The sequence below is a fragment of the Mytilus edulis genome, chromosome 4, assembly GCF_963676685.1.
Source record: "Mytilus edulis chromosome 4, xbMytEdul2.2, whole genome shotgun sequence".
In the NCBI taxonomy this organism is placed as follows: Eukaryota; Metazoa; Mollusca; class Bivalvia; order Mytilida; family Mytilidae; genus Mytilus; species Mytilus edulis.
Window position 1 is genome coordinate 32125716 of NC_092347.1, and position 14004 is coordinate 32139719.

The window sequence follows — 14004 nt, forward strand, 5'->3', positions numbered from 1 at the left end:
TTTTTAAAATGGCTGGATCCGCCCCTGGTATACATCATTGTATGTAGACTAACAAAGTATACATCATTAATATTGTATACGTAGTATACATCATTGTATGTAGATTATACATCATTGTATGTAGACTTTGGCAAATCCACAAAATCAAATATCCATAAAAATACATTTTTTTCCTCATTCTACACGAAACGAAGAACCTACAAAAAAAGTACAAAGAAGTCTGATAAAAATTCTTACTAGATCCTAGTGATGAATCAAGAGAGGATGTAAATCACCTATCAATTGGTCAGTTATAAAGACCAATAGTGATTGAAAGCATGACATAATAAAATTATCCATTGTGCTATTAAAACTTTTAATTTACCCTTATTTCTTTTTCAGAGCTGATTTGTACATGGACTTCACTTTTCCACACCAACAAAACTTAGTAAAAGCTCTGAATTTAATAGAGAGTATACATCAGATTCAAAAGAACAAAGACAGTGCTTATAAATGTGTTTGGGATGTTGACATGGTAAAGAACATTCAGAAACGAACATTACACTCCTCCCCACTCATTAAGATTATTCTGTGTAGTAATCACACAGATACATACCTATTACTAGCAATTAGCTATAAAGGGCCACATGTAAACAATACTTTCTAAGTCCCTTTTACGCAGGTTGTACATCAGAATGATATTCATTCTGAATGTTTTGTTGTTGGCAATGTAATGACAATTAACTTTTTTCAGCAGATTTCGTTGTGAGATATTCTAACTTTTTTAGTGCATATAAGCATGATAAGAGAAGATTTTGATTTGACGCATTCACCTAATTTGTCCAATCATGAAAAATAAGTTGATTTACAATACTCAAATGAGAACAGTAAAATCATGTTGCTTTGTTTGTCATTTTATTTCCTGGTAGTTTTCAAAATCTTAAGTTTACCTAATGGTAAACTGAACTTATGCTCATTGATCTTAAGGTATACAAATTTTTTCATTGACACTAAATTTGAGTTTTTGCTCTCTGACCATTGGCTTAGTGACACAATTATTAAACATTTTAAGTGGTTACGTTAGAAGTTTCCTTGTTATATAATAGTCTATTGTATTTTTCTTTCTAGTCTGGTGGAAAGAGCAATTCAACAACACTGAAAATTCTCAATAAGGCAATAACATCACTGAGAACAATTTTTCCGTGGCATGGGAATACATATCACTCAATGTTACCCGATTGGGTGCAAAAAACATTTGGGAAATCAAAAATACGACTTGGACACTTGATAGAAATTCTCAACACAAGTTCAGATTCTATGAAATTCAACATGAACTCACGAGCAGGAGGACCGTACAGAGAACTAGATAAGCTTTTTGAACTGAGGCATCTAAGAGTAAGATATTTATGTATTTTAAAAAGTAGATTTACAAAGTTGTTTAAAATCACACTCTGTGAGAAATATTTTATTGCTATGCAATAATGTATCATATTGTATTAAACTGAAAGCATTAAACAGAAAACAGACAATGGATACAAGTTCTGATTTTATGTCAATTGATTTTCACTGAAAACAGTGGTTGGAAACTAATTCTGATATTATGTCATATGGGCGTTTTTCAATAAAAGCGTTCCTTTCAGACCTAAATAAAATGGAAAATCAACTAGTCTAAAATTTATTTTCAAAAGTTATTTTGAATACCTCTATTATAGACTTGTTTGTAAACAAAAAAGTGCAATCTTAAATACTCTTTAAAATTATATTATTTTCATAATTTGTGTACTGTTTCGTAGGGGACTTTTGTCCCCTACGAAACTGCTTCTAAACACACATATTTTTGCAATTTTAAATGTTTCCTATAGACATTCCAGTTTGTTTACTTTATATACTAGAAAAATCTCATTTTTTTCTGAATTGGAGAACCATTTTTTATCGATAAAGATTAGACAGTACTTCACATATGAAGGTACAACTCATGTTACGTAGTGGACATTTTGATGCGTTTCGTAGTTGACAAAACCGTTTCGTAGTGGACAAAAAGTTTCGTAGTTGATATCAACCCTATTCTATGTTAATAAAAACATAATAAAAATTACATGAAACTAACCTTTGTTATTTGCTTTGCACGAATATATTTGAAAAAAGAGTAAAAAAAAACCGCATGGTAGTGGTAGTGTCCACTACGAAACGTTTTTCTCCCAAACTTGTTTCGTAGGGGACCGTTTCGTAGGGGACGTATTCACATGTTTTATTTTTTTCTCACAACCCCAATATTGCAATAGTAACAAGACTGACTGTATTCATCAAAGCGTTATTAAGCTGAACACTGATATTTTTTTCATAATTTTAAAACCAGTTACTGAAGGAGATTTGACCCGTTTCGTAGTGGACATTTACAAAAATACGGTATCACTCTGGTCCATTTGATGTGCTCAATTTTTCTTACCAACAGTTTAATTGCCGTTATAAAAGCATCACTTCTTTTGTAAGACCCTAATGTTTATATCTCTTGCAAACAAAAAATTACATTGATTTTATAAAACTGTTTATAAGCAAGTTTTAATGACTTCGTTTCGTAGTGGATATTGTGTTAGGGACACACCTTCTAAAATAAAAAATCCTATGTTAAAAGCTGTTTGTTAAAATATGTTGGCTCTAAACATACTTTTGAATTATTAAAGAACTTATATTAAGTAAAGTTAATATTTATTTCTACATTTTTTTTTACGATATTTGAGAGTATGAATGTTGAACAGGCGGTCTAGGGACATGCCATTTTGGTTGTTTTGGACCATTCAGGAATCAATATCTTATCAATCCCTCTAAAAAATAAACTGTTTCTTTGCTTAAAAATGTTATATCTAATTCAATGTACTGACTGCACAAAAAATTACTTGCAAAGATCAAACACATTTTTTTTAAAGTGGCTGGGACAAGAAATTACGTTTTTATTGAAAAACGCCCATATATGTCCATATGTAATTTTCAGTATAATCTTGTAAGGTAATATGTTCTAAAAAAAACCAAAAAAATCTTGTATTGTTTTCATTACTGGTTACATTGCTGTATTCTAAAATGACAATGCAATATTATGATGATGTAATATTTTCATAAAATGACAATGTAATATTTTCAAATGCTGATGTAATGTTTTCATAAAATGATGATGGGGGCCTCAGTGACTGAGTGGTCTAAGTAGTGACTATACTGTTATCACTAGCCAGTCAACACAGGTTGTGAGTTTGAACCCCCCTCGTGAGGGTGCACCTATCGAAAGTTGATGGTTTTCCCCGGGCACTCCGGCTTCCTCCACCAATAAAAACTAACCGCCACGAAATAGCCCAAAAGTGGTGCTTAAAGTAGCTTTAAAAACACCAAAAAAAATCATAAAATGATGATGTAATTATTTCATTAAATGACAACAAAAAGCTGTTTATATTATTTTCATTGCAGGGTGAATCAATATACTTTCCTAAGATGAAAAACAGACCATGTTTTATAGATTTATTAGCAGCCAGTGATTTCTGTAACAAATCAACAACTAAATTACTGAATCCTGTCAAAAAAGCACCAATAGCTGGTCTGGGTTTAAATTATCCATGTTTCTCAAGACAAGATATACATGATTTCTTACTGGGCACACAAGAGGAGGTATTGTTATATCATACTTATGGAAAAACTCATTAAGTTTATCATGATATAGTCTTTTACAGTAAAAGATTCTCTGTCAAATGTTCTGTTGAATTTTCATAATGATTCAGGAAATCTTTAACGTAACCAAATTCACATTTTAAAGGAAGATATTCTGTCAGACAGTGATTATTGAACTTTTACCTTATTTAAATTTTTTGACATTAAATTTTGTTATGTTCTCTCCTTTCAAAATTGATATCCTCTACTTTTTTCGAATATACGGAAAACTTGTGCTTCTGTAACAGACATATTTGACTGCATGTTCTTTCTGTGATTTGTCCATCTGGTTTGATAGTCAAAGAAACTTGAGAAAAGATTTGTTAGGTTGAGAGCTAAGGGATTGAAAATCTTCCTTACCATGTTTAACTATTAACTATAATATGTAACAATCCTGACTGACATTTACAATTTCCCTGAGATGTTAAGTAACTATTTATCAATTGTCAAGCTTGAAACTGAATTATTTTTTATTGATATAATTGAAGTTCTTTTTATTTTTCTATTTTTCAGAATGATATATATATCAAGGTTTTGGAAGAAAACCATACAATTGTGAAGTTACCTCTTGCCCATAAACATCCAGTTATCAAGGATCCAACTGTCTTTGTTGTCAGTGAGAATCTACCAGAGAAACCACATTTACCAATTGTAAGAGAGCACATGTACAAGGGTATAAATGCCCTTTTCCATCAGGTGTCAGTCAACTTGTCATTTTTGGCTAACATTAGCATCAAAATTGGTTGAACTTTTATTGTGATTTGTTTAAATATCCTTATTGTGATTCGTCAGAAGTGTTATAAAATTATCTTTACTGTTAATTTTGGGAAAAATTTAACTTGATTTGTCAAAATCAGTTGATCATTTTGTCGTCTTAAAGAAAGTAAAAATGAAAAATGAAATGGGGAATGTGTCAAAGTGACAACAACCAGACCATAGAGCAGACAACAGCCGAAGGCCACCAATGGGTCTTCATTGTAGAGAGAAACTCGCACCTGGAGGTGTCCTTCAGCTGGCCCCTTAAAAATATGTATACTAGTTCAGTGATAATGGACATCATACTAAACTCAGAATTATACACAAGAAACTAAAATTAAAAATCATACAAGACTAACAAAGGCCAGAGGCTCCTGACTTGGGAGAGGCGCAAAATTGTGGCGGGGTTAACTTGTTTATGAGATCTCAACCATCCCCCTATACCTCTAGCCAATGTAGAAAAATAAACGCATAACAATACGCACATTAAAATTCAGTTCAAGAGAAGTCCGAGTCCGATGTCAGAAGATGTAACAAAAGAAAATAAACAAAATGACAATAGTAAATAAATAACAACAGACTACTAGCAGTTAACTGACATGCTAGCTCCAGACCTCAATTAAACTGATTGAAAGATTATGTCTTCATCATATGAATATCAGGCACAATCCCTCCCGTTAGGGGTTTAGTATCATACCTGTGTCATGCCAACAACTGTGTTTTAAATAAATGTGTTTAGTTCTGGTGCAAAGACCCTATAAGTGTATTTTTTATCATCATGCACCAAAAATTTCTGTTAATGTCATTGGTCAAGAAACTTTTACCATTATTTGTCATGGATGTACCCCCATTACGACCTTCATGTACCTACAATTCTTTAAAGGAAATCATGCCACATCTCCCTATTTTTATATAGTTTATCAATTTTTGATAATACTAGAAAAGTCACATAGATATTAAGTCAGGAAATTATGATATATTTTTCATGTTCATCAAAGTCAATTTATCAATGAAATACATGCATTTTCAATCATACAACCGAACAACTATCATAAAATTTTGAAATATGAGTAAAAAAAAAAATCTTTTGTAAATGCTTCATGAAATTTAATATTCCACCCAAAGAAAACTTTTTTTTTTTAATTGTATGAATAAAAAAGAATATACTCTAAACTTTTCACGCATTCACTCTACTTTTTGAACACAGTGTCATATTATTATGAGTATTCTTGATACATAAAGTAAATACAACTACATATTAAGCTCGCTAAAAATACATGTATAATAAATAAATTTAGATAACAATCGCTTTTATAAATTTTCTATGATTTATATTTTATAGGATCATTTCTGGGATGGGAAGTTTGTAGATCAACTTTACTCTGGTAGAAAATACAGGGTACCAGTTTTACCTGATGGACTGTTACCTAGCGTTATTAGGTAGGCTACTGTTACTGGATATCCAATTTATGTAAATTTGTATTTTTGTAAAACTGATATAATTGTTTTTTTTAAGTCTTATTCTCATGTTAACCTCATATTTATATTTTTAGCCTTTCTTTAATTAAATTAAAGGATTATTTTTACATTTATGATTTATGAAAAGAAAATGTGTTAATTTTGAACAGAATTTTCTCTAAATAAAAGTAAGTTGTTAGCCATATTTTAATGTTTTTGTTCTTTTTAAATAGTTAAGGAACAAGGTTGTGGTGAAACACAAGTTATTTTCTTCATATACAAATGAATTCTATTCCTTCTATCAAAATTGTGTAATTATCAAAGATATAACCTGATTGTGTTTTGCTATTTTCCAATCCAAGATGGCAGAAGACACATGAACAGCCTTGAAAAAACATTGAATTTCTTTTATTTTCAGCCATTTTGTGAAAGTTGCCAAAATATGCCTGATTTGGAAAGATGGTATGATAATGCAGCAAGGGCCAATGACTTATATGTTGGAAATTATAAGAAATGGTATGATATCTTATTTACAAAATAATTCAATTAAAATAGACCAAAAAAGTTTAAAAAAATAATTTATAGAACAAACTTTTGTGTTATCTAAATTTTATTTCATTTCTATTGAAATAAAAAAAAAATATTGATTAATTAAAAACCAATTCTTCAGAGAACAATTGAAGGTCTTTCCACCTCGATAATAAGAATGAAATTTAAAAAAAACGATGTTAGAAAATGTCACTCTGTGTTGATGTAATGTGGTAAATCAAACTGATATAAAAAAAAAAAAAAAGATTAATAGGTTTATGCAGTAGACTGAATTGTTTAAAAATGAACCAGAAAGAATTTTTAGCAAAGGTCAAAATCTAGAACGTCAAATTGACCTTTGACCTTGACTTCAATTTTGAGGTCATAGGTCAGTGATCTCAAATCTAAAGACCCCAAGTCAATCACTTGAATGGTTGTGGAGAAATACTGATTTCAAATACATAAGGGGAGAAAACTCCTATAAGGATTAACCAAAACTCTTCGACTGAAATAGGTTGAAGTTGCGCCTTATTGTAAACAGTTATATGGCAAACACATCATATCATTTACTGTAACAGTTTCTTTTGAATAACAATAACAAGCAAAATTCAAAATTTATAAATGACCTTGACCTTTGACCTTGACCTCAATTTCCTTCAAATGGACCAAGGACTTCATATCAAAAGACTAGACCTCTACGACTTATAACGTATGAATTGATCCAACATATCGCCTATCTTAAATTTTCAAAGGGAAATAACTCCCATAAGATGTCTTCCTATCACTCTAGTCAAAATTAACCAAATCATTCTTAAGAGTAGACGAACAATTTGGTGAAAACAGTTTGTTAAAATCTTTTACGGTTTTAGAGATATAGCTATAACAAGAAAAAGGGGACGCAGGGAGATAACTCCCTTAAGAATAAGTGTTTGGTCACACAGGGTGAGTTTTGAAACCCCCATTATTGTACAACATCATTGGCCAAAAATCCATTCGATATGTTGTAAGACAAAAAAGCATCTCAGACGGCAGAAGAAAAACAATATAATCAGAAGAAAAACAAAAGGTCTTTCCACGAAAAGTGGAAAGACCTAATAAAATGATGAAAAATGTACCAAAGAAAAGATAAAGGATATAGTGCAATGTAATTTAGCACACTTTAAAATGTTTAGTGAAAAAATATTGAAGGAATATTTGATGATTTGAGTTTGTAAGAATTAATATTTACAGTTTGCTAATTCAAAATGTTTCCCACAATTACTTTTTAGTGTTTTGAATGTCAAAATTGGGTTTTTAGTTACATAGTTTTGGTTTCATTTTTTTGTCTCTTTCCAAACCTGATTCCTTTTTCTTTAATGACAAGGTGACTACCCAGGAGTGCTGATAGAAGGCAAACTTCATTCCAGAGCTAAACCAGGAGATGAAACATATCTTGAAACAGACAGGATGGTCTGGAAGGGTCTAAGGGGCATAACCACTGTGTTTGAAAGTGTATTGATGAATGATGATATCTATTTCACAGTAAGATCACATTTCAATGTATTTTCATTTTAAGAATTTTAAATTAGATATAGAACTTGAAAGCTTACTTCAGTCTAATTTTGTTTTATTTTTTAAATACAGTCAAAAATGTTATATAATTTATCAACGGAAAATATTCTATTAAGAGTTTTGATATTACCTTATCTTTAAATGGACTTCAATTTCTGCATATTAGGAAATTATCTGTTAATTATCATTGAAATTATGTAAAAGGATACTACGGATTCATTTATGTTTGTTGATATAATTATATCTTCGCTAGCCTCGTAACCCTTGGCTAGAGAAGATGATATAATTATATTTGCTAGCCTCGTAACCCTTGGCTAGCGAAGATGATATAATTATAGATATATTGCATTTTTGTAGATACTGTAAATTCAGAAATAATTGAGTTTTAAGATTTTTCAAGATGCAAACTAGATTCTATATCATTTTAGGGAGAATATTTTTACTATGACGAGAAGAGTAAATTTGACAGAACAGATGCATTAGAATGGTTTGCTGGAGTCAGAGAAAGACCATGTGAGTTGTAATGTATTATAAACTTTTTATAATATAAAAATGATGATGTGGTATGATTGCCTATGAGACAACTCTCCACAACAGACTAAATAACACAGAAATTAACAACTATAGGTCACCAATGATTCAGCCTGACTTCAACAATAAGCAAAGCCCATACCGGATACTCGGCTATGAAAGGCCCTGAATTGATATATCAAAGTAGAAAACTAACAGCCTAATCTATATACAAAAAATGAATGAAACAAATATTTAACACTCAAAAAACAACAACCAATGAAATTACAGGCTCCTGACTTGGGACAGACACATACATACAGGCACATACATACAGACACATACATACAGAATATAACCCTGTATGAATAAAATACTATAGTAAAAGGTATACAAATGTATATACATGATAGAAAATCATTGAAGATACTGATCAGAAAAGAAAAAAATAGACAGTTCTGAGCCAGTCTGAAAAAAGACCATCAGACAATAGAACATTCTGGGACTAATCTGTCATGCATGTGCTGCACATTTACAGATGGTTTCTTCAACAAGTGCATTTTAAAAAAGAAATTGTGCCTAATTGATAAATTATAAAAATCATATCACTTGTTCAATTATTTAAATTTCAAGTTATGATAAACATTTTAAATATTTGTTAGGAAAATAATTGATGCATAGAGTGATTTCTCCTTTTAATGAAGATTGACTTATTTCAGACATGTGTGACAGTGTCCAGAAACTGGTACCCATTCATGCAACACTGGAAATTGAACAAGGAACCAGATGTTATCAATGTGACAATTGTGTGACTAAAAATTTTGAATGTGAAGACAATCTGTCTACCTACAGATACAGAAAGTAAGTTTGTTCCTCAGGTATTTGGCAGGGTTACTTGAGGAAAAATGAGGCAAATGTATTTTATAAATTGTAAAAGATCCCTTTTCAAGAAAATGAATTAGACATGATTTGATTGTTTATTCACTTTTACCTTGAGAATATATATTTTGTATTTACAATGTATATTCCTTTCCCTGTATATCACAAGACACAAATGTTCAATAAAGTCTAATAAAATAGCAGGTTCTTTGCTCATCAGCTTCCTGTTTAACAAAAGTTTATTGCTACATAATTTTACTCAAAATTGCAAATCAGAGCATTTTGAAATTTGGAATAAAGCTTCATGTGAGCATGTTATAGAATGTGATGAGTTTTCACATCCATTGTTCATCAACTTACTGTTTTCTGAATACTTCTAACAGGGGTTTCATTTTATTTGCTCACAGTTCATTTTTTTTTTCTATGTAAAAGTCAGTTGAAAATTTGTCCAGATGGCAACGACTGGTTCACTTCTCTTATCATTTGAATGTTTCCTCTTAGAAACAACCAATACACCAGATAACTATGTAAACAAGATATTTAATTTATTTTATAGTGAGTGTGGTTGTAAAGAATATGCTCCATTGTGTAAAACTTGTGGAATGTGCTCTACCTGTGTCAATACTATTGGTGTAAGTATATTATTGAAGTTAATGTTCACTACACACAGTGTGGTCTGTAACTCATACATTGTGTAAAACTTGTGGAATGTGCCCTACCTGTGTCAATACTATTGGTGTAAGTATATTATTGAAGTTAATGTTCACTACACACAGTGTGTGTGTAACTCATACAAAATGCTTTGTTGGCTGGACTTCAAATAAATCGTTTTTAAGATGGCAATAAGTGTCTTAACATATATACAATTATATTTGCATTTGGTAAATTTTTCAGTTGTTGTTATTTTGTATTTTATTTCGCAGTATACACCCTGTATATAAGAAGGACTGTTTAAAAGCAAAACCAGTCTATCTCATCTGGATATTCTTGGATATCTAACCCTGTGATGATCAACAATTGTGTATATAAATGAGAAGATGTGGTATGAGTGCCAAAGAGAACTCTCCATCCAAGTCACAATGTATAATAAGTTATAATAATTTAATGATTATAGGTCAAAGTACGGCCTTCAACACGGAGCCTTGGCTGACACTGAATAGCAAGCTATAAAGGGCCCCAAAATGACTGTAGTGTCCAAGTAGGAAAACCAACGATCTAATTTATATAAAAAACAAAAAATGAGAAACACCTATGAACCACATGAACAAACGACAACCACTGAACAACAGACTCGTTCCTGACTTGTAGCCCTCATTTCAAGAAACATGTTGTTTTAATAATATTTGTGTAGATACACTCACACCCTTTGGAACAGAGAAAATTGACCTTATAAAAGTTACCAAGGTTTAAGGATGGAATCTTTGTCTAATTTTCGGACTCCTTGGTTTTTTCCTTCGATACAGGTTAAAATGTTTTGCCCCATAAAGCCTGAAAAAGCGAGACTAAGCGATCCTACGTTCCATCGTCGTCGTCGGTGTAGTCGGCGGCGGTGGCGGCTTCCACAAATATTCACTCTGTGGTTAAAGTTTTTGAAATTTTAATAACTTTCTTAAACTATACTGGATTACTTCCAAACGTGGACAGAAGCTTGTTTATGATCATAAGATATTATCCAGAAGTAAATTTTGTAAAAATAAAATTACATTTTTTTTGTATTTCACTTATAAATGATCTTAGTTTTTCTGCGTGGAAACATTACATTCAGTCATTCACTCTGTGGTTAAAGTTTTTAAAATTTGAATAACTTTCTTAAACTATGCTGGGTTTGTACCAAACTTGGACAGAAGCTTGTTTATGATCAAAAGATAATATGCAGATATAAATTTTGTTAAAAAATAAATCCATTTTTTCCATATTAGACTTAGATTTTCTACCAGGAAACAACACATTCACTCTGTCGTTAAATTTTTTAAAAATTTTCTTATACTACTTTTAATTTGTACCAAACTTAGACAGAATCTTGTTTATGATCAAAAGCCAGTATTTAGAAGGATATTTTGTTAACATTTTGTACCTGTGTATCTGTATTTTACTTATAAATGGATTTAGTTTTTCTTCCAGTTAACATAACATACAGACTGCAGTTAAAGTTTTTAAACATTTATTAGATTCATAAACTATCCTGGATTTTTACAAAACTTGGACAGAAGCTTCTTACAATCAAAAAATAGTATCAAGAGGAATATTTTTATTGATTGTTTTCCTCAATTTTGTTGAGCCTGTGATTTTTAGCAAAAGTAGGCGAGACACTGGGTTCCGCGGAACCCTTACAAATTTTTTGAAATAAGTCTTCAATAGATCAGAAAAGGTCATTAACCAAAATTTGAGCAGGTTCTAGAGTTTTTTTTTTCCATTTCAGACCCAAATAATACTAATGTAAATACAAGGTAAAAGTCTTGAGTCAGCCTTTTCCTGACATTTTTAGGAAATCAAATATCGCAAAAAGAAGCTCCATAACATATATATATGTTCCGACCATATGAGTATTTGAACCATACACATATGGTCATGACCATATGAGTATAATTATTTGATTTAATATTTGGACCATATAGGTATTTTTTTCTAATATCAATAATCTTTAATTTATCTAAAATGAACAATGATGTTCACATAATAGACACATGAAAATGTACTTATTTTATAATTCAAAGACTATATAAAAATCAAATATTGATGCCACAGTTAGTTTCAATCGCGAATTGATTCTTGCATTCACGCTAGGACAACATTTACTCCACACGGTACCCTAACATTTATTCTGCATTTGCATGTCTTTATTGTGCACGATCCTTTGCAGTTACACCATTTTCAATCGAGTGAAAAGCCAGCCTTCTTAGCAGCTGCATGCATTAATTATAATTTAGGACGCTAAACGGGCGTTTCGTCTACATAAGACTCATCAGTGACACTCATATCAAAATAGTTATAAAGCCAAACAAGTACAAAGTTGAAGAGCATTAAGGATCCAAAATTCCAAAAATTTGTTCCAAAAAAGTGTTTTATGTGTTTACTATAGTGACTAGTGAGTAAAATTGAATGCACGAAACTGCTTATTTTTTTCATTATTATATGGCCTTTGACATTGTCTTTTTAATGATGTGACAACTAGTAGGGTCATACCTTATGAACAGTTAGATATCACCTGTAAACTTGTTAATTACCCTGACCATACGTGACGGTCAGTCCATATGAGTATATACCCATATGGTCATGACCACACGTGTATGGTCCAAATACTCATATGGTCCGAAACATTTATATCTTTAGCATATTTTGTTCCCTAACTAATGCTCTTCTGACTTATTGTATCAATTTTAAATTCTTGCTTTTTTGTCATTTCACATAAGCACATCCTTAAAATGCATAAGTATTTCTACAGTGAGAGAGAAGAGGGTGACCCAATAGACAACTTTCGAGTTCGATGCATTTCCGTCAAAAACTCTGGTTTTAGTGAACATCATTCTTGCGTTAGGTGCATCCTCACTTTCGTTCCAATATTGAGCTAGTGGCTGGGAAAACTATAATGTTATATTGCACGAATTATTTTCGGCAAATTAAATTCTGATAATTGACAATCATCACTGCTGTCATTAGGGAATTGTAATTAATAACTTACAAAACAAAAATTATTTCTAGTTTATCCTGCACAATGACGATCACTAAGACGCTTGATGATCGTTAATAGTGCAGGGATACAGGCGATCCCCTCTATCTGGTAAATGACGTCATAAAGGCACACATAATTGACACATTTTATTCTGGGGACGGATGAACTCAAAAGTGGTCTATTAGACAATATTTTGCTTTTCTGTAATAGACGTTTTCTTCATAAAAAAATTAGTATTCAAAAACTTATGTTTTTTCACTATATTATGGGTGTGTTGATATATTTTTCAGAAAGCTGTATCAACAGTACAGCCAAGCTTCAGAATGATGAGAGATACAAATATAGATAAATTGAATGTAACAGGAAGCATCATAAGCTATGGAGGCAACAACTTGGAATATATTTTCCGAAGTGATATGTCATACGAAGCATTCAGCCATATAAAGATTGTTTTGCTTAGAGGAATTAATTACAAAATTGAGCTCACCAATATGGAGTAAATATGATTATTTTCTGAGACTCTCTAATTTTTTTTAACAATGTTTATTGAAATGTTTAAATATATAATTGTGAACATTTATTAGAAATTGACATAACTATTTTATTTTGTTAAAAAATCTTGAACTTTTTTTCCCATATTTATAAGGGGGGTTCCAACTATATGTACCCATTCAAAAGCATTGATTGTAAAAAAAAAAGGAGGGCTTCCTTACCCCCCCAACCCTTCCTGGATCCGCCACTAAATTGTAACTATGATGTAGCTGGGTTGAAGGGAAAAAATCTTCATAGTATATCAAGTACTTTTTGTCGAGCCTTCGACTTTGTTGGAAAAGTGAGACATAGTGTTCCTACATTCCGTCGTCATTTTCCGCGGCGGTCGGCGTCCACAAATATTCACTATGTGGTTAAAGATTTTGAAATTTTAATAACTTTTTTAAACTATCCTGGATTTCTACCAAACTTTGACAGAAGCTTGTTTATGA

The 14004-nt window shown here is 31.2% G+C and overlaps 1 protein-coding gene across 1 annotated transcript in view; it reads left to right on the plus strand.

Annotated features, from left to right (window-relative positions):
- The window catches only part of LOC139519466 (uncharacterized), an 84996-nt gene that overhangs the window by 23841 nt on the left and 47151 nt on the right, over positions 1-14004 (plus strand). The window contains exons 13-23 of the mRNA XM_071311570.1: positions 382-514; positions 1108-1374; positions 3433-3630; positions 4183-4320; positions 5768-5865; positions 6302-6399; positions 7775-7932; positions 8391-8475; positions 9192-9333; positions 9908-9983; positions 13312-13517. Coding sequence (XP_071167671.1) covers positions 382-514; positions 1108-1374; positions 3433-3630; positions 4183-4320; positions 5768-5865; positions 6302-6399; positions 7775-7932; positions 8391-8475; positions 9192-9333; positions 9908-9983; positions 13312-13517 — 1599 coding nt within the window. The remainder of the gene's footprint in view (positions 1-381; positions 515-1107; positions 1375-3432; positions 3631-4182; positions 4321-5767; positions 5866-6301; positions 6400-7774; positions 7933-8390; positions 8476-9191; positions 9334-9907; positions 9984-13311; positions 13518-14004) is intronic.